The sequence below is a fragment of the Lepisosteus oculatus genome, chromosome 11 (genome assembly GCF_040954835.1).
Source record: "Lepisosteus oculatus isolate fLepOcu1 chromosome 11, fLepOcu1.hap2, whole genome shotgun sequence".
Classification (NCBI taxonomy): Eukaryota; Metazoa; Chordata; class Actinopteri; order Semionotiformes; family Lepisosteidae; genus Lepisosteus; species Lepisosteus oculatus.
Window position 1 is genome coordinate 18,164,660 of NC_090706.1, and position 21,695 is coordinate 18,186,354.

General features: G+C 42.8%; 1 protein-coding gene across 1 annotated transcript in view; it reads right to left on the minus strand.

Annotated features, from left to right (window-relative positions):
• Positions 1-1,242: 1,242 nt before the first annotated feature.
• The window catches only part of LOC102683725 (procollagen galactosyltransferase 1), a 29,319-nt gene continuing 8,866 nt past the window's right edge, over positions 1,243-21,695 (minus strand). The window contains exons 2-12 of the mRNA XM_006631496.3: positions 12,359-12,469; positions 11,654-11,771; positions 11,126-11,260; positions 10,106-10,310; positions 9,764-9,883; positions 8,005-8,081; positions 7,200-7,306; positions 6,786-6,918; positions 6,209-6,336; positions 4,792-4,998; positions 1,243-3,415 (exon numbers count right to left, since the gene is read on the minus strand). Of these exons, the coding sequence (XP_006631559.1) occupies positions 3,148-3,415; positions 4,792-4,998; positions 6,209-6,336; positions 6,786-6,918; positions 7,200-7,306; positions 8,005-8,081; positions 9,764-9,883; positions 10,106-10,310; positions 11,126-11,260; positions 11,654-11,771; positions 12,359-12,469 (1,609 nt within the window). The 3' untranslated portion in view covers positions 1,243-3,147. The remainder of the gene's footprint in view (positions 3,416-4,791; positions 4,999-6,208; positions 6,337-6,785; positions 6,919-7,199; positions 7,307-8,004; positions 8,082-9,763; positions 9,884-10,105; positions 10,311-11,125; positions 11,261-11,653; positions 11,772-12,358; positions 12,470-21,695) is intronic.

A 21,695-nucleotide genomic window follows, 5' to 3' on the forward strand; every position in this document is an offset into this window, starting at 1 on the left:
TACTTCCATGAGCTTTTAGGTTGACTATTGGTGTCACACTTAAAAACAGAAATGGAAGTAAAAGGAACATAGAACTGCAAAGGGATATTGTTAAGCAGAAAAACTTCCCCTCTGTGAAAAAACTCATGAGTTAAAACAACCCCGATCCTGGAGGCTCACATACATGTTGGTGTTCATTCTAGGCCAGCTTAATTACCATGTTTAAGAGATGAAAACAGCCAAAGTCAATCCTATTAAGTCAACTAAAGATTGGATTGTGTAACTGAGAGCCAGGCTAGAACAAAACCCAGCAGGAGTGTGGGCGTCCAGGACCAGGACAGCGAACCCCTGAGATTAAGGACATATTTTCGGAAAGGCAACCTGCAGCCTCTTTGCAGTGAGGCATGTTCTATGGACCGCTAATTGGTGGACTCGAATTAGAACGTCACAAATCCCTTCAGCCTCCTTGGCCAGAAATACACTCAGTTAATTAATCTCTGAGCAGCTTGAAAGGTTGGGAAGTACAAGCCTCAAGCACTCTGCTTTTGTAAAGCAGGGTGGGGATAGTTTAGAGGCAGAGAAGTCGATGGAGAACAAATTATCATTTACAGGTTGACCTGAAGATCCTGCTATTATCCAGTTAGGAATTCACCAGAGCCACTGGAGCAAAGAGTCATTTCAGGGTCCAACATCATCAGTATCCAACCTGGGATTTATACTGTACCTCCAGCCTCCAGCCTCCAGTCCAGAGCCCCAGTCACTGCTCTGCACTGTGTGAGCAGTACTTGCAGGGCATTGAATCTTTGCAAAAAAAAACAGACCTAGGTCTTTTTTCAGCAAACAGGCAACTGGAGAGCTGCAAAGGACATTAAGCTTTAACAGGGTATCATTCAGATTATGCTTATGATGCGATACATATTGGAGCAAAAGTGGCAACTTTCAAGACTTCACCTAGAATTTGATTCTGAAAGGAGCCGACTTATTGGAAAGCTTCCTTTCAGAATCAGGAATCTAAGTTCCGTGGTTTAAAAAAAGAGATTAAATCTCCCATTTATAATGGGGAGTGGGTTGACTAATGTTCCTAGCAGTCAACTGGATCGTGATTCTCGGGGTTGACCAGCAGAGCCTCTGCAGTTTACTGTAACCATCCTCACAATCAGTTGCACATCCAGGACAGCTGCTGTCAAGCCCACTTCTTCCAATTCTGTTCTTTTTAAATTTAAACCAAAATCAGCTCAAGAGAAATTCTGAAGCCCAGGCAGCTTTTGATAAAAATATTTTATTCTTTGACTGGAAGGCACGTTGGGGGGAGGTGAACATGGAACGAAATGTATGGCAAGGCTGTACACAAGCAGGGCTCCCACAGTTTCCCCGCAATCTACCGCGAGGCCAGGGGGGTGTGCTATAGGCAAGGGCAATTGGCTCTTTACCATGACTCCGTGAAAGCCCTGCAAATCGGGCCCACTCAACAGATCAGCACTGACAGGGTTGACAATAAATTAAAGCACACATTAAGATCATTTTACACTGGTCAAAGAATGTGTTGACCACAGATCACAAACACGCAATAAAGACAACAACCCCCTAGAACAACCCTAGAAAAAAGGTACTAGGGTTTTTTCCTCTTGTACTTCAAATCCAATCTCTGATTTAAACTATTATTGCTTGTTATATTAAAGGGTTGTTTTAAATATGCATGTTAGGCATTTCTCTACTATATGCTATGGTCTCTAGCTTTTTACAAATTATCATATTGACCATATACTTCTGGTTCTAAAATTATTCCTCATTCTGTAGCACAGTAAGTAGGTCCAAAAATAAACACAGAGTGGGCAAAACTGGACATGCAACTTCTAAAAAACATGATCAGAAAACCCTTACTCCACAAAGGACTGCTAAAATTACACTACTATACTCGGTTTCAAAGAGCAAATAGATAGTATTCACTACTTAAATGGAACTGGATATACATTTCATTTGAGACTGCAAACCCAACTTGGACATGCTGAGCTGATCTGTGCATGTTTGAGGAGGGAGGTTTAAAAAATTGTCCAGATTCTGGCTGTTGCCATAACAATTCTTAGGAAAACCAACAATGGGATATTGCACAATAAAGACGCAGGCAGGGGTTCCATTAAAAGAGAAATGAATTAAGAAAGTAAATTTCTATCCTTTAATTCTTGTACTGCTATCAAACATTTGGAGGAAAAAAAAACATGGTACAGCAGGCTATTATGTAGCCCTTTATCCTAACCCTCCTATGCATCCAGAAACACATCAGTGTATGTACTGTATATTTATATAAAGGATGAACAAAGCCTATAACTTTGAAGATTTTGTCCCTACTGGGTGCTACTTAACAGTACATCTCATCTCTGACTTTTCACTCTGTATTTAAGCTAACAGTAGTGTCAGATGTGTCAGTTAAAACGCAGAGTTGACTGTGAGGTTTCTCACAAGACTGCACTTAGAGATATTTGTTTTTCCTATGGCAATGACCAGAACTGCACCCTCTGAGTATAAAATCTGCAAAGTCCAGGAAAAGCTTCAGTATAATTTGCTGATTGTTAGTTCTGGTAACAACTGCTAGGGAGTAACAGGTCAACGGAAGGCACAATGCAATGCTGAATTCTTCTATGCACAAACAAAAAATTAAATCTGCAAAACTATAAGAGGTCAACTTGATTGTCCAAGTTCAAGGTAGGGATATGCTTATGCCTAATCCAGAAATCAAATCATGAAACCTAGATCACATTTTAAAAATGCCTCATCCTAAAACCGACCTTTAAAACCCAAAGACTTTAAAATCACACAAGATTGACAATAAAAACAGGAATAAAGCTTGTGTTCCAAAACCAAAGCAATAACCCTTTTTTGAACGCTCCAGTCCAGTAGAGTGATTTTCCGAAACGGGGGTTTTCCTGCCTCAATCTTCGATCCCGCAGAATAAAATATTTCAAATTAAAGGGACAGACATTCAGGTTAGGAGTGAGAAGGCATTCAAAAGAGTCCTGCAGACAAGGACTGAGCAGGGCAGTCTTTAAAGATCCCCAGACGGGATCTACTCTTGGAATGGAACCTTCGAATCCATCTTGGGAGTGTTCCAGTGAAGCCTGTGGACGCTGGTGGATCTTTCAAGAAGGCTTTCAGGTCCAGTCACCCCGAAGATCATAGCTCATCCCGGGCTGTGCTATCCAGGGGCGACTGGAGGACGTCGGAATTTTGGGCCTCGCTGCTCAGCTCCGCCTGCTCCTGTGTCTTCTGGGACTTGGCCCTGTCCCAGTCCGTTTTCACCTGCTCGTTGTCCCAGATGGTGGAGGTCTCCGTGTCGCTGACATAACCGGGATCGCCCGTGTAGTGCGTGGGATAGACCAGCAAGGGCTCGGCGGAAAATGCTTTGAGGTCCCTCTTCTCAAACTGCTCCATGTAGTCCGACCTGAGGAGATGGAGGGGAAGGCAGCTGGATTACAGAATTTAACTCGCAGCTAAATAGGCTGTTGCGTTTCTAAAATGCATTGGATTTTGAAGTTTTTCTTTAAGTATGTCTTTCCTAGCATATAGTCGCTGCCAAGACCATACAAGGATCATCATGAATAGCCAAATTTCATATACCCAAATCCACCCCTATACTGCTGTATACTACAGTATATAGTATGTATCATTAAAAAACATAAGTAATCTTCCATTATACGATAATTAAAGTACTAATGCATTGGCTTTAAGTTAAATAACATCAAGCAACTAAAAGAAACAACAGTAATCACATAGTAATTAGCTAAAATAACACAAATCCCTCCTGGATCCCTGTACTTTCTCTCTCAGCCTCTTAATAAACATATCTCACTGTAATGAAAGGGGAAATGAAACTGTCAGTGAGCCTGTAAAGCTGTCTACAGCCTGTCATTCCCCACTCTACTGACACAGAACCTGGAGTGTTCGTTACTGTATAAAAATAAGACCATGCTGAGATGGGGATGCTGGGTAGTGGGTACTAGGGTAGGGCGAGGCTCACTCATGAGCAAGACTGGTCTCATGACCCAAGTCTGTTCCACCACTAATTTGAAAGTAGCAGTTAACAGCTTTAAGCTTGGTTTTATCCAGCTCTACTCTTCTTTCACACAAGACCCCTTCAGCCAGACTGAATCACAAATAAGCAAATCCACGACTGTTAAATTTTCAAATTGAGACCTTATTGTATATAGACAATGATGTCTAGATAAAACTTATGTGATGCATTAGATCTGGACTGGTGTCTTTCCAGAATGTAGTCAGGAATATCACAGAACACCACTGGTTACTCACTACATTTTAATAATTCGTAATAGTAATGATGAATTCTGAATTAGTAACTTTCTACCCCAAATGTTGCACATTCCTGACTTCCAAATCTAAGCTCTCCTATGGCTTCTGCAGGGTGGACATAAATCATGGATCCCTCTTATTATCACAGCAACACATATGACAGACCCAGAAGTCGCTTCTGTGGTACTCATAAAAAAAAAAACACAAGAGAGTTTACAAACAAGAGTAGCTAGTAGCTCGTTTGGTAGCTAGTAGCTAATCAAACTGAGGATCTCATCCAGTTTCTATGAAGAAGCCACTGGCTTCAAAATCCTGGCTGGATAGCTTGTTCTATACAAGAGTACTCATCCTTGCTCTATAGCCACTTAGTAAAAATAAGTCTCAACTCCACATCCTACCCTGACAGTTTTTCAGTTTTACCATTTCTAATCCATGCAGGATCTGGCTATATTATTTTGCAGGAACTGCAATTCATTTTCTCCCCCATGTTCCTTGCGTTGGGATACATACACTGGATGCTTGTTGTACATGACCGGCAGGAACTCATCCACGGGCAGCATCTTGGTGAGGGGCTGCGCCTCCAGCAGCTTGCGGGCGCCCTGCAGTGACATCACGTAGCCCAGGGTCCAATAGGAGTAGTCAGCCTCTACCAGGTTGTGGATGTTGGGCACCGCTTTCTCGGGGTGATCCACCTGCATGCGCTTGCGGCCGATGTAACTGCGAGAGGAGGAAGAGAAGGAGAGTTTCAGGAAAACTGGCAAGCCTTCTTGGCTCCCTGTCCTTGCTTCTAAATCTGTTGCGGGGGTGCAGTTTTGCATGACACTTTTCACATTCACCAATTCATACATCCTCAAGAGACCCCTTGAGATTGAAATGGAGATTGTTGCGCTGGTCCGGGCAGACGGACTGGTGGGTGAGCTAGCTGTGGTGCAAGAGGTGGTGGTGTCATCAACCTATCTCCCTCCTCTGGCTGCCGCAAATGACTAATCGCCTGGAGATTCGGAGCACCTGGGGTTGGTTTACAAGCATGCCCGTCCCGTCAGAATAAATACTTGGACCTAAGAGAGCTCGGGGGCTCTGTCATTGAGTTTTCACACTCGAGTCCATCAAGCGTTGTCTCGAAGTATTTTCCCCTTGTCTGGCTTTGCCTGTGCTCTGACCCCTGCTTTTTTCCTGACCGCGTCCACAGATGACTCCCTCAGCTTCATTTGGGACTGCATCTGCTCCCGTTACAACCCTCACTTTGTTTGGATTTCCATCCTGCACTGTGTTTTTCCTTCACTTTGCTCTGTCGCTACCCTGCTTCAGCAACACACTCTCACTGTGCGCGACCCCTGCTAGCCCTGCTCCTGCAACACCGTGAGCACACTGCTCGCAGTTCCTCCGGGGCTCGGCTGCCTCTCGCTCAGCAATTGGGTTTTTAAATCTCCTGGATTGCACTCCGAGTCCCACCTTGGGAGAACAACACTATGGAGATTTCTTACGAGCACCTTTTCCTATAGATAGCTCATGAGACACACTGGCATGTTACCTCTGTATGTTATAGGGACACCCTTTGGTCAGGTCTCTCCAGCACTGACATTTCTCCGAGCTCACGAATACTACTACCTTGTGACCAGTCCCTGCTTGGTCTTAAACTAACCTAGGTAAGGAATTTACTAGCTCGGTTAAGAGCATGCAAAAAAGCAATTCTAAACAGCTGGATATTGACACATCTGGCTGTATTCCCTTCTGATCATTTTGTGTACAGAGAGGAGATGACAGCACAGGAACAGCTGCTAATTCAGTTACTCCTGTGTTATTCCATAATAATACTGTTTCCAAAAACATTTAATTAAATTCAGAACATGTTGTTTTGTGATCCAAGCTCAATCTTCCACGGATTTTGAAGCACTCTAACAAATATTCTTCTCCCCTCTATACTCACATGAGGTCCCAGTCCAGGCCTTCACTCTGCACCTCATACATGAGGTTCTGAAGACGTCTCTTGAAGAACACCTCGAACCGCAGGTCGTCCTCGATCACGAGAGATGTTTCCAGACCACGGTCCACGATCTGTGAACGGACACAGTCCGAACCGTGTTCACACACACAGAGACAAAAACACACAAATGCTCCAAGTCTGCAATAAAGCAGACACACCCACCCACAGGTCTGCTCAGAAGACACATTTACTTTATCTACACAATCACAAGACACTGGTAACTGGACCTTGTCACAATAATGGAAACATTACACAATTAAGTGCAATTAAAATGATCTACTTCATCAATGATGCCTTCTCAAAGTTTGTTGTATGACTGTTAAGCTTAAAAGGTGGTAAATAAGATTGTCATTAACAATCTGACTTATGACACATGATCACAGACACCTGTTGGGATACCGAAATAGTAACGCTAGTGTCTTACAATTAATTAAATCCACGGGGAGAAGACTTTTCAGGCAAACATATTACTACACCTCATGCAGGCCTCAAAGCCTGGGCCTCGCCCCTGTGCCCTCACCTCCTTCCAGATGTTGTAGTGGGAGAGGAAGCAGCCCAGCTCCCCCTTGGTGAGTGGACGGCCGTGGTAGGGGTCACTGTACCCTGGCAGCATGTGAATGCCCATGTTGTGGATATCACTGACATTCAGAGCTCTGTCACACAAAAAGAGTGTCAAAGATAAGAAGAGACAGTCACGCTGGATACGGCTGCAATTCTTACAACAAAATAGTAAAAAGGGACATTACTGAACTTTTATTATTCTGAACCAAACAGAATCCCTAATACAAATTATAAATAATTTTAGTTTTTGTTATGGTGAAATATTGTTGGATACACACACTAAATGGCCTTCTTAGCATCAAATAAAAAATTGGTACGAATTGGGAGATAAGAACAGAGTGACGGAACTGGTTGGCCACTGTGGGACACTTACTTGCCATCCACAGCAGGAACCACTTTGCAGGCAATCTCTTGCTCGTGCAGAGTCTGCAACATCCTGTCTCTGCGGTCCTTCCTCCTCTTCAGGTTGATCATGAAGATCTGTAAGATTGACCACATACCAGCATCACCCCTGGCTTAGGGAATGGTGCTTTTCACAAACTTTGGTCTTTATGGAGTGCCAAATACAGTACTTTTAGCATTGTGCTAATGATTAAGCTCACTTCAGTTATCAATTCCGTACTTTGGGGTGTGCTATAGCACTTGAGAGTCACAAAGGCAGCCCTCCAGACAGTTTAGTTTGCCTACCATTGATCTAGGACAGGGTAAACTCAACCCACCTCATGCAGGCCTCGAAGCCTGGGCCTTGCCCCTGCACCCTCTCCTCATTCCAGGTGTGGTAGTGGGAGAGGAAGCAGCCCAGCTCCCCCATGGGATCACTGAACCTTGACAGCATGTGAATGCCTATGGCTGCCCTTCCAATGTACTTGATTACAGTATTTAGATGCCACCAGCATTTTTCCTTGCCATTTTGATCCAGTCTGATGTTATTTAATTAAATAAGGGAGTGGTTGCTGCAAAATTCTGTAATGGAGAGATTACTGGTTTAGTATCCCCGTTCAAGGAACATGGGCCATTCGCCAGCCTGCTTGGCATGACATTGATCTTTTCTTTTGATCTTTGATATTTTCTATTCCTTCCTCACTCAAAGTGCATGCTGACCCGGCAGCAAAAACACATTGGTCACGATAAACACGATTTATTTTGTCTGTCTTCAGACTCCCTCAGCACCCTCTTACCTCGTCAAAGCCCATCTTGTCTGGGTTTTTGGGGGGTACGGAGATGAACTGAGAGGGCTCTATAGGTGGGTTTCGAACTGGGGGAGAGAGTAAAAATCAGTGCTGTACTTTGCAAATCCTGATTTCACACAAAATCCACAGTAGGGTCCTGACATCAACCAATTTACTGTAAATTTGCGAATGTTGTTAATGAGCGATTCGGTCTTGGCCGATGGTGTCTTAGAAGGAAGAAGAGCAGAGCTGGATGAATCTTAATTGAAAGCTGTTCAGGGCTACTTTCAATTCAGTTGTGCAACAGACGAGGATCGCGAGATTAATCTACAGTAGCTTGTGAGTGAACCTCTCCCTGCCCCCTGACCAAATACCCACTATGCATCTCAGCAAGGTCTTGTTTTTGTATTGTAACAAACACTCCAGGTTCTGTGGCAAAAGGTGTGGGGAACGACAGGCTGGAGATGACAGTTTTATTGATCTTTATACTACAGTGGGGTGTGGAGGTCACAGAGGCAGAGAGAGAATGTGCAGGCTGGATGTTAAGTTATATTAACTGATTATTTTAATTTAACAGTAATTAATACATAAGGCAGAATTACTTATGCCTTTCAACTATCCATACTATAAACTGTAGTATTGTACACTGTGTGACAGTATAGGAGTGGACATAGTTATAGACTAATGTTGCTACTGAAGACTGTTCTCTGCACCAAACCCTTACGAATGTCAAGACTCTACTGTATAGTGGTGTAGAATATTCACTAAAACAATTTCCCTTGCAGTTATTCCTCAGCAGAAAATGGCTAGTAAAATCTGGAGTGATAGACACAAGTTGAAATATTGGTAAAAGGAAAAGACTTGCACTATATTTTCATTCAAAGACAGACCGAGGAACCATTAGGAGAAAAGGCAAACAAGGAATAGCAATATACTAAATGGGGTCACGTCCTGTCAGTTTTCTGCCATTCAATCATTCTTTATTCCACACTACATGGAACAGGTAAGATGGTTTCACATTCTACAACATATGGAAACACTTCTCTGTTATAGCCAGTACAAGTCTAAAGACCTACATAAAGGACCACTTTTTAAAACCTTCTAAAGGCACATGTTGCTATTTGATAAAACCTGCCTGGTGAGGGAAACTATGTTGACCTGCCTGGGAAGTGACGCAGTGTGAAAATCTTTATTTAAAAAAAATCAACTTTAGCTTTGAAAGGAGAAAGGTACAAGGGGGCCCAATACAAAGATTCAAAATCCTTGATGACAATAGCAAAATCTATTTGGATGTGTTAGTGGACATTTTCAGAATAAACTGAGACACACGAATCAGAGGACATAATTGGAAACTACGTGGAAGGACATTTCTAAATCTGGATGCAAAGGATTGTGAGGGTGTGGAATAAGCTACCCATGTTGCTGAAGCCCATCCCCTGGATACTTTTAATTCTGCCTATTGTCAGCATGAGAAACGCTTTCAGAGTGTAACTCTAATAGACTGCTGAAAGTTAAACTGGCTACTTGGCTTCGATTTAAAAAACAAAGGACAACACATCCAGATTTAAGGGATTCAGAACAGAAAAGTCTAGATAACAAGTATTGTCAAAGCAAATTTAAAAAGCTACAGAGGAAAGAGATGGCCAACTAAGATGCCCTCTGAATATCCATTTCACGCATTTGGGACAAAGTCAGGACACGCAGACATATGAAGCTATCAAAGGACTTGAAAACCACGTGGTCAACTTTTGACGCCAAGTCGTCTCACCCATGACTTCCAGCATGGTGTGTAGGAAGCTGTCCGTCTCATCCTGCAGAGTGCCGTGTGACCGCAAGGGAACTGGGAAGAACCCGTAACTTTCTCTGTTGCACAGAAACATCTGAATGTCTGCAAAAGAAACAAAACGTCAGAGTGAATCCTGGGAACTCCATCTCCTTTCATGGTGACCTTTCACCTCTGATGCCACGTGGCACAACCTCATCCTGATGATGCAGCATCAGCTACAGTGCTGAGTCTTCCACTTGTAAGGAAGCAGGGCCCCTCTCTAAACCAGGTGACATGAATATCAGCCAAAAGCAACTGAAGGGGTTTTAAATCTCTTATTCTCACCTGCCATTTTTGCAGAGAAAGCAAAGACGATTATGTCGTCAAAGGCCCAGGTGTAGTCGGGGTGAGGGGGGTAGAAGGCCAGTTCACGGGACGCCTCTTTGCGCAGGTCAATGAGGAAGGTGGAGTGCACCATGGGAACAGCGAAGCAGCCCTGTCTCTCCTGCTTCCGGATGGGCATGTAGGCCGGGGTGCGCTTGTAGTAACCCTGAGAGGGGCAGGGGGCGGACGGAGAGAGGCACAGAGAAGTCAGTGTTGAAAATAGACAACGGTTCAGCTGAAAACTGGCTGGCATAGGGCAGCCAGCCTCCACGGGCAATGGAGTAGTCAAATCAACCATTTTTGCTTTGTAGATTGTGAAATTGCATTCATCTGATGTCAATTTAGAAGTTGGCTCCCATACCTACCATATAATAATAATAATAATAATAATAATAATAATAATTGCTTACACTTATATAGCGCTTTTCTGGACATTCCACTCAAAGCGCTTTACAGGTAATGGGGACTCCCCTCCACCACCACCAATATGCAGCCCCACCTGGATGATGCGACGGCAGCCATAGTGCGCCAGAACGCTCACCACACATCAGCTATCAGTGGGGAGGAGAGCAGAGTAATGTAGAGGGGGATTATTAGGAGGCAATGATTGGTAAGGGCCAATTGGAAATTTGGCCAGGACACCGGGGTTACACCCCTACTCTTTTCGAGAAGCGCCCTGGGATTTTTAATGACCACAGAGAGTCAGGACCTCGGTTTTACGTCTCATCCGAAGGACGGCGCCTGTTTACAGTATAGTGTCCCCGTCACTGTACTGGGGCATTAGGACTCACATAGACCGCAAGGGTGAGCACCCCCTGCTGGCCCCAGTTGTGAGTTGCAGGGTGATATGGCTGATCCATATCTGTGTGAGTCAAGACTGTTCTAAGCAAGTAGCTTTGGCTCTGTTAAGCCAAACTCCTGGTTTTTGTACTTTCTGAAAATTCAGTGACCACCAGTCTGTTTCCTGGCCTGCCATCCTACCTGCGTAGTCATGCCGCACCAGAAGTTGGAGTAGGCAGCTCTGGACTCAAGCATGGGAGCCACGATGGTCTTGTTTTCAGTGATCAACTTCCACAGGACCTCAGGGTTTGTCAGGAGGTTGTCACAGTCTACAATCTGAAATGCAGGGAGAACAATGGAGTGGCGGATGGGAACTAACAGCCCTTTTGTGGCCTAACAGCCTGAAATCAAGACACATGAAATCAGAATTTATTTCACCTTTATTTACACCTCGTAGCACACAACGTCTAAGTGAAAAAGAAACACTCAGACACTCTGAAAAGTCATATCCAAATAGATTGGATAAGTATAAATATAAATCTCACAGAATGCCTGAAAATATGCTACACACAAACCTGTAAAAGATATAAGATACTGATTTCTCACTGCATTCATTTTTTCAGACTCGGAGACAGAGGTTTATTAGCACTGTGGAGCCATGTGTATACTTTACACTTCCTTCCCCCAACAACAGTTCCTGCTGACAGCTACTGGGGGTAAGACACTTACCAGGAAGTAGTCAGCCCACATTTCTCTTGCTGCCTCAAGCGCAGCCTGTCTCAGTTTCATCACGTGTTCATAGCGCAGGTTAGTCCAGTGTTTGGGCCCTGCCTCATCCTCATAAGCTCTAGAAGTAAAAAGGTCACAGTTTTGAGCAGCTGCCCCTTAACACCATTACTAACACCAGAAGGTGACACCATAAGTGCTGTGTCACCTTCTGGATTTTATTTCAATTTCCACTACTGTGTACATGTTCTCCTTTATTGTATAAAACTAAAGGGCAAAAATGTGCTTGATTGAAAGTACAGCATCTATAACATGCTTCTAGTACTGGAGAAAGGTGTTTTTTATTATTTAATCCAATAACTGAGCTGAAATAACCAGGAGCCTTTGACTGAAGGACTCGAACTTCTGATAGTTTAAAAAAGAACTCAAATAAATAACTGAAGTGATATTCAAATAAATGAGCTGATAGGAAAGCACTGTCCTTGCTTGGGTTGATAGGTTTTAAAAAGTACATTGCTGCACAAGAATGAGTCAAGATCTACAGTATGCACAGGATAATTGCTTATTTTTGTCAAACAGGATGTGACATTTCTGATTAAGGCTACAACCGCAGTGTCCTGACAGGGGACCTGTTCTACAACACTGTGGAATTGGACCATCAACCATTACTGCATCTGTATTTCCATCGCAGGCTCCCGCCCTCCTTACTGTGGCTCCTCCTGCGGTCTCCACTCCACATAGTGGTAGTAGGTCTGCACCTTGATGAGCCACTCACGCAGGATTGCTGTTGTGTTGTCCGAATTGTGGTCGGTTGCCACCCTGTGGACACAAAGAGAAGGACAGGACTTTGGTATTCCAGGACAGGTAATGAGAGTACTGTTCTGTAGGGTGGAAAGGGTTGGGAAAGCATGGGACTTTTATTGAAAACAAACATATATAATGATAAACAGAGCTCCCAGCGATATCAAATTTTGCATCAGTTATTAAAAGACATTCTAGTCAGATCCAATGCACTGGACTCAGTAATTGCACTGTTGAGATCTTTTGGTTTCTCAAACTTGACTGTAAGCCAATGGCTCACTACCCTCGAGAGCAAGGATGCTGACTGTTAAGTCCTTCTTCCTGTAAGCAGGGGTTTCCAATCCTGGTCCGGGTGACCCACACACCTGCTGGTTTTTGTTCCAGCCGGGCCGTCGGTTACACACTTTGAACATTCGCTGACTTATTTTCCCAGCTCTAACTGTTCTATTTTGTAAGTGGAATAAAATCCCAAACTTGTGACTAGAAGCAAACTGCAAATATTTCAATGAAGCAGCTTCCTCTCTCATGTAAGGCTTCAGTTATCTAATGAAAGTGGGCTGGAATGAAACCAGCAGGTGTGTGCGTCACCACATTCAGTTCTCAATTGTGCTTGAAACCACATATGTACATTTTTGTAATGTGTTCAATAGTCTATGTAACTTAATATTTACCCTTTTGTTTGAAAGCAATGCACTTAGATGTACAAATGATGGTTTAGTCAATCCTGCATAAACTATTTTTAAATCTGGCTAATACTAGCTGGTGTGTGACATACAAGAGGATGCATCGACAACTACTAAAATGAGAATAAAACTCACTCATCACTCTGGTGTATGAATAACAGATTTGTGTTGCAGTGTGATCATCGAGGGTGGCATTGGGGAAACCGAGGAACTCCAACGCTGGCGGGAGTTTACACACAAAGTGTTGTTTATACTGTACAAAAATCTGTCCAAATGTGCCCTTGCAACACAGTCAAAAGCAGAACATCATGAAGCATACAGCGCTTCAACCAATCAGGAAGAGTGGAAAAATGAACTCCCTGGGCTTGAAAACAACCGTGCCCCTTAATGGAAACCTTGGAAAAAAATAAATTAATAAACATCAAGGGAAGCAAAATGAGCATCTATTTTAGTGCTTTCTGGGTTCCTGGGAATTTTTTGAGATTTCAGAGTTATGGGTAGATTTCAGAGGCATTGCTGTGAACAGGCAATGACTACTATGTTCTCTTCAATGGCAAAGTTATAGGCAGACCTCCCTATATAATAGCACTAGGCCGTCCTACATCTAAGTGTGGGTCCAATTTTAGGTCACAGAACCACATAGAGAGTTTAAAAAAATCTTTTTACACCCAAAACATAATAATATTGTTTTTACACTAGTGAGAATCCAATATTGGTTATAGATGTGGAGGCTTAAATATGAAAGGAACAGATTCAACAGAAATTGTTTGAATCCCAGAAGGCCGTCCTCAGGAGGTTTATCTTGACGTGTATCTTCACACATTTCCAGTGCGGTATTTGGATTTTAAACTGTGAAACAGTGAGTGCCCCCCTGAACTACCCAAAAGGTTGAAGGGTGAGTTCCCAGAGTGCTGCTGGTCCATTTCCTCCTCTGCTTGTTCCAGAAAGGTGAGAACCCCAGTTTTTTCCAATACATGCTGTTGCATGTCAGCCAACTCCAGACTCATCACCCTATTCTAAATCAATTCAATAAACAGACATGGTAATAAGATTTCTGCACAGTCTTGCTTCATCAGTACTATTTGTACCCAATACTAGAACCACAAGTGTCCACTAGAAGACAGTGTTCTAAGAATGGCAGATGATAATGTGATGTTAATTTCCTCTGGCGTTGTACTGTCCATACAAACCGTCTTCACGCACCTATTTGTACATTTATCAAATCTGATTCTTTCCCAGTGCTCAATTCCCCTGACACCATTGTTTAAATAGGACAAGGTACAGTATTAGACAAGCATCTTATGAACGATTCATTTTATACACGGAGATACTTTTATTTGCTGTGGTTCGCATGCAAAAAAACCCCGGAGGAGGTCAGGAATGAAAAGAACATCTAACAAAAGCTGCTGTTAGCTCTGGCTCACAGATGAAGAGGCTATCTGCTGCAGTAGACCTGACATCACTGCGAGACTCACTGTCATGAGCTCAGAAACACAGAGTACAGTAGAGGAGTTTATTGACATATGGTTGATGCAGCACATTGGTGGTGGTTGAGGTGGTTGGTGGTCCAGAAAAGCGCTATATAAGTGTAAGCAATTATTATTATTATTAGTAGTAGTTCAGGTGGGTAGCTGCGTCAGCATGCGTAGGCTTCATAGGAACAAGTAATAGGTTTTATTCCATGCTGAAAAAAAGAAGAAAGAAAACACAACGTTTCGGCCATGGAGCCTTCTTCAGGTGTGATGATGATGATGATGATAATAATAATATTATAATTATTATTATATGTACATGTACACTGGAACTCTTATTCACACTGATCTCTCAGGGCATACGCAGTAAAGCAGCCAACACAGTACGACAGACAACATCACATACTGTACTGTAGACAATACATTACAAACATAAAAAATAACAAGAACAATAATGTTGTAGAGAACAATAAATATGTGATCATGCTGCTGCATGAAGGAGCTGGCTGAGGGAGGTTGCACATGGTGTGAACACAAAAGTGCAAAATCAACACTTTATTTTAAAGGCATGAGTCTGAAATATGCAGAAGACCAGGGCAGTTATTGCTGTTATGAATAGCTTGTGCTGAACTGGATTCACTTGGTTAACACTATCCAGAGTGATTTCCACACTGTGTACCCCTTCATACAGCAGGATATTTTACTGACATACTTTTCTCAAATGCACTACAGCAACATCCTGCCTGGGAGTTATGAGCTCATCTCTCGACACTCCATTCTCAAAGTCAGTTGCTCACCCGGCCATTTTCTAACAATTTTTATCCAATTCAGAGTCGCAGAGAGCAGAAGTCTATTCCAGCCGGCAAGGCAGGATTCCCCGGGAGAGGACGCCAGTCCATCACAGGACACACACAGACATAGACACCCACACACTCACACCAGGGGCAGTGTTCCCAGAAGCCAATATATTGACCGTGGGAGGAAACCAGAGCACCTGGAGGAAAGCCGCACAAACACAGGGAGAACATACAAACTCCACGAAGATAGTACCCCAAGTCAGGAATTGAACCCAGAGCCCCAGCACTGTGAGGCAGCAATGGTAACCACTACACCACCGTTCCTCTCCACTCCCTCAAAAGTTAGTTATGTGAAATATAAATAAACAATTACAATATACTACTGTAGTACACTACTTATGCTTTTTGTCTGCACAGGAACCATAAAAGACATGAAAATGACAAAAAAATCAAGCCTTATGCATCTATGAAGTGCTGGATTTCCTTAACAAGAAGCACATCTAACCAGGTTCAGTAGCAGTAGAAAGGTGAGAGGAGAAACGAACAGAGCTTGGCTCAATGCAATCAGTACAGAAACCAGAACGCCTTGAAGTAATGGAAGAGATCCTGGAAGAGGCAGGACACAGGAGGTGCTTCTTTACTGTGAGAGGTACAGACACTCGGATCGGAACAATCCGCCCCTTAAACACCTTCTGGAACCTGGAAAAAAATGGAATCTCTCAAAAACCATCTAGATGGGCTGCCTGGATGAATATTTTCCCTTTGAAAAATGAACTGAGATGCACGGGACTCTGGTGCCTGAAGCACTCTGTGTGTTTACAGAGCACCGCTAGCTGATCCTGTAATTAGCTGCACTGCCAAAACCACAGTCCTTTTGGTTTACATTGTACTGGGAAAGGCACAGGCAACGTGGACATAAATCACAAAGGGCAAGAGAGCTGGCCTGCCTCTCCATAGTTGAAAGCAACACTTAATATGCAACAGCCCACTGGAATTTCAGGTGATGGGCACAGACATATTGTATTAATAATATATTCCTGATTGGAGGTCAAAAGTCCCCCAAGCATTTCATTATCTTTACGCACTGTTTAAATTCCAGTTCTGTCACAGGTTTTACAAATAATGAGGTTTACAGAAGTCACCTCTGATATGCTGTACTGCTGCCATCTGCATACAGGGGCCCCAGCCTTTAGGACAAGATCTTGCCAAAAAACTAAATCTGATCAGCATTGAATGTAGCCATTTCTTGAATATATAAGAATGCTTCTGAAGATGAGGTACTGGCCTAAATACCCTGTGGCATTCAGAGACATTTGAAAGAGACTCAGATCATTTGGAGGCAAACCAGCTGACCCCAAGCGAGCGGAGCAGACCTGACGTTGAAGTGAACTGTGGGAGGCTAAATCCTGTGCAGCTGGAACACAGCTGGATCAAAAAACTCACAATTGTCCATAAAAGCCACTGTAATTCTGTTTGCAATTAATAGTGGCAATACACTGAAGATGACCCAGGATTGCCTTGCCCAGCACTTCAAAGTTGAGGGTTTGCAACCAATAATAATCTTCGATATAATAAAGGACTTGGGTTTTCTTCTATCATAGTCAATCATGCTTTGAATAAGTTGGTGTGCATTCAGTGGTAGTGAGGCAGAAGCCCAGACCTCTTTTGCCTTTCATGGTCAGACTAAACTGCAGATTTTTAGTCCTGCTGAAAAATGGGAGAGCATGCAGCTCAGTGCAACTGGCAAATATTTTATTACTGTACAGCCAAGTCGCATTCAAGCTGTTCTTACAGAAGCCCAGGAGGTTACTGCAGTGGGGCTCCTAATATGTTGGCCAGTGAGTGTCGATCTGTGCACAGATTCTAAGTTGCACAGTGGGTGAACAAGTTGATCTTGGCATGAAATAAAAACTGGTGGCCACTTCGTCAGATTTAAAACAAAGCGAGATAAAATCTCAGTCTCCTCTGATTTAAGTGGGTGTTAACTAATGTGTTCTGCAGTCCTAGCAGCACAGGAATGAAAAAGGAAATAAAAATCAGAAATTGCAGTCAGAGAAGCCAAAAGCCTGACACAGGAAAAAACATTGAGAGGGGAGGTTAACTGCAGATAACGCACTAAAGTTAGTGAGAAATTTGAGGAAGCAGAAGAACAGACTTTTTTTTGCTCGTGAATCAGAACGGCACGGTTTGAGGCTGTTCGTTTTTCTGCTGACACAGGAAGTGCCAAGCCAAGCCCTGAGAGAGAAGAAAGAGGAAGCGTTTTCCTTTAAATCAGGTCATGATGATATGAGGATGAAAAATCCATGCCAATTTCAGGTCTTTCTTAGAGCACAATGCACTTGCAGGTGGAAGCAATAAACAGCCCTATAATGATGTGTTTGGAATAACCCCCCCCTCTCTCCACAACACCCACCTGGCCTGTCTCTCAACCCTGACCTTAGTCATGATAAAGTCGGGGGGACGTCTCACCGGTATTGGGATCAGTGCAGCACTAAACATCGGTGGTGGAGGGGGTTTCAGAGCTGGTCGAGAGCAGGGAAGGGTCAGTCTGGCAGACAGACATGGCAGAAGGCTGCAGGGTGGTAATCAGTGTGTGTTAAGGAAAAGGCTGCTGTGTTGCCAGCATGGATGTGCAGGCTACTGAAGATATCAGTTCAACAGCACTGTAAGAGACTTACTGCAGGTTTCCTCAAATCTAAAGAATAACAACCACTTTACCATATACTATAGCACCTTTTAAGGTCACTTTCCTATGGATTTATCCAGAGTTCACTATACTTTCCCACACTAAGTCATGATAAAATGATTTGCTGCCAAAGAGCTGAGTAATAATGTCCTCTGGGACATGCTACTGCAACTACGTACTGCATATGTAGCACAATACAGTGGTTGAATAGAGAAGAGTAGAACCACAGTGGAGTATGGTGACAATGAAATGGCAAACAACTTGAAGTTTATTATTCTAAGCACTCATAAAGCATTTTCCCCCTCCCCTCCAAGAAAACTGGAATCACGATTTACTTTTCTACCCACCTGAATGACAAACTGCCCTTTTTCTAAATGACTTGGCTTTGTGGCTTCAGCTCTTGGCCCTGCTGAAGAGACAATCAGACATGCACTTCCACTGCGCACAGCTTCACAGCTGTTTGTCACATGACATGCTCTGAGCACATTAATGTTCAGAAGTGTTACACAACTGACAGGAAAGTTACAGTTGGTGGTGAGGTGTCACTGCAGGCACTGCATTTAAACTGGAAGACAAAGAAAGCCCTGTCTGACTAATCCTACCACACCATTAAAGTCTGTGCTCCCATCGCAGTTGGATTATCTCATAATCCAGTTGCCAGGGTTTTCCCTGAAGGATGTCCAACTACATCAGCTGCATAATTTAACCATAACCAAACATCCCTGTTCCTTCAAGCCTAAATGCTCTTGCTTTTACTTTCCACTTGTAACCTCAGATCTGTGCTTTACTGGAGAACCTAAACCTTCTGGATTGTGGAACTGGCTTTCAAGCAAACTCCTCTAGGGCCACTTCACAGGGACCGAGGAGCCTTTTTTGCAGACCTGTGTCCCAGTACCTGGTAACATCCATGCTTACAGTAAGGATAAAAGGTTTAAAGAGCAGTTGAGTGTTTTGTTTCTGCATGCCTGTATGTGGAAACACCAGAAGGGAAAACTACTGCGGCTGATAGGGTGGAGATGTTTACAAGGATCGGAGAGAACAGGATGTGTCCCTGCCTGATGAACTTTGAGAAGATGTTTGATACTGCTCCTGGAGCGCAGTCTGCATGCATGCTCCCCCCCTCTCTCACCATTCACTGCTGGACTGAGAACTAGACTTGCCACAACAACCGTCTTTAACCCAGAACCAAAGGACGTACTTTGAGAGACCATGCCATCTCTGCCTATGCTCTTTGCATGAGGAATAGCCATCCCTGATCAAGCAAATCTCAACTGAGATCTTTAAAAGAGATCTTGAAAGACTTCTCCCTCAACCTACAGCACTATAAACATTTCCTTCTTAGTATGTTTTCAGTTCCCTCACCTCTCTTTTAGTTTTTTTTATATGAAGCAAATTGAGCTTCTCTGTTATGAAATGTGCTCTATAAATTACTGTAAATGTATTATTATGTCTGTATTATCAATCAGTTTATGAACAACAAATGTAATGGCAAATAAACTAATGTGAATGGAACAGCAGGCACTGTTTATTTTGTCTAAAAGGAGGATGGATTTTAGCCAACACTAATGCTTTTCTAAGGAACAGATAGCACTGGTCCGAGATTGCAGTCCAATCAGGATTATCTCAATCTCCATCTCCAGCCAAGATAACAAAGACGAGACTAAACTTAGAGCACAGAAGAAAGGCTGAATGGAACCGAGATGTAAAACATGGGAATGTTCACAGAGTACACCTTCCCTGGTCCCTGAGATGTGTCCAGGCTGTTGTCATTAAAGAGGCTGCCAAGATACAGTCACACTCGGGGGGACAAGGGTGGGTATATGGGTTTATAAAGGTCTGTGAATTTGATAAAAGATTTATTCCAAATAGCTAAAAGCTTACAAAATAAAGGAAAGCTCAACTGAACAGGAATATCAGGTGGTAGTGAATTTGTCGTAATAGTGGAATTCAAAGACAGAGGAATTGGAATTGGATCACAATTGCTTTTGACACATTACACCGGTCAATCGTCTTATTATAGTCCACAGTTGGAAAGCAGGGTGAAATCTGGGTAACCCCAGAAAAAAGCATGCACACTAGAGAAAAACAAACAATAAAAAACCCAATTACAACATTCTTATAAGAGGGGCCTTATCCCTTCTCCAGAAGGCCTTCAACTCTTTTTTGAGAACTTTGCACGCCCCTGTGCAAGTGAATGGACACTTCCTACACCCTGCTGGTATCTCACACGTACTTGTCAGTGCACAGCATCCTTGTGCTAAATACACACACACAGGACGGAGCTACACGAATGCCACGCGCCTTCCTCTCCGTCACTGGCCCTCTTTCACCATTCCAAAAAAACTGTTTCCCTTCATTTGTCATGTTAAGATTTGCTTAAAGCTTAGTTTCCAGGTTATGTCTGGAGCTCAGAGCACACATTACAATAGCACGAGCAAAGCACAAAATGTCTCCATTAAACTGCTTAAATAGTCGTTAAAAAACGAATGGAAAACCATTTCTTTTCCAATTTCTTTTCCCCAATTCAAGGTCATGGAGTAGCCAGTACCTATCCCAACAAGCATCATGTACAACGCGGGATACAACTAAGACAGGATGCCAGTCCATTGGCTGGCAGACATAGACACACACTTACACTAGCGCCAATTTCCCCAGAAGTCAATTAACCTACCAGTATGTCTTTGGACTGAGGGAGGAAGTCAGAACAGTTGAATGAAACTCATGTGAACACAGGGACAACATACAAACTCCATACAGACGGCACCCAGTTCCAGAATCCAGGTTGAACTCATAGCCCCAGTACTGCAAAGCAGCAATGCTAACCAAATCAACATCAACTTATCAGACTTTATTTTCATCGGTCTATAAAAAAATGTAATTGCCCCTCTCTGAATCACCTTGTTTTGTCTGTTCCCACTGAAGGCTGATTACACAAGGTAATAAGGATCTTTGCCAACAGCCACTTAAGACAAAGGTAATAAACATTTTACTGAATTTTGAGAATTAAGGAAGAAACAATATCCAACCTGTAAATCTTTCTGATATTTTAAGGTTTAAAATATTTCAGCTGGGGTATGAATTAAAATAAAACATACTGTACAGAAAAAAATTGATAGATAAGATAGCAGGAGAAATTAATTTTTTCAATAAAAACTATTTTAGACTCTTTATTTCCCATTGGTCCATAACTAAGAGGCTGTATTAGAAGAGTGTCATACACCTAAATATGGATAACACAACATTTTAGAACCACTGATGATACTCATTATGGTATTATACTATTTTTCAAGGTCTATTTTTACTGTCCTCATATTGATATCACCATAGTAGTACATGAAAAGAATGATGAAAATAAACCCATACGGTTTTTAACTTTTTCAAGTTTCCTTGCAAAGAATGGATGTTTACTTGGTAGTCATCTATGATGAAGATGCTCCGTTTATAAATCCTTTTTGTTTTCTAGATGGTGAAGGGAAGCCATAAAGAACATATTCCTATTAAAATTGTTAAATGTGTATAATGCGCTAGTAAGATCTGAATACGAATATTGAGGAGAGTTTTGGTCAGGATGCTCCTATAAATATACAATTGTTCTGGAATCAGTCT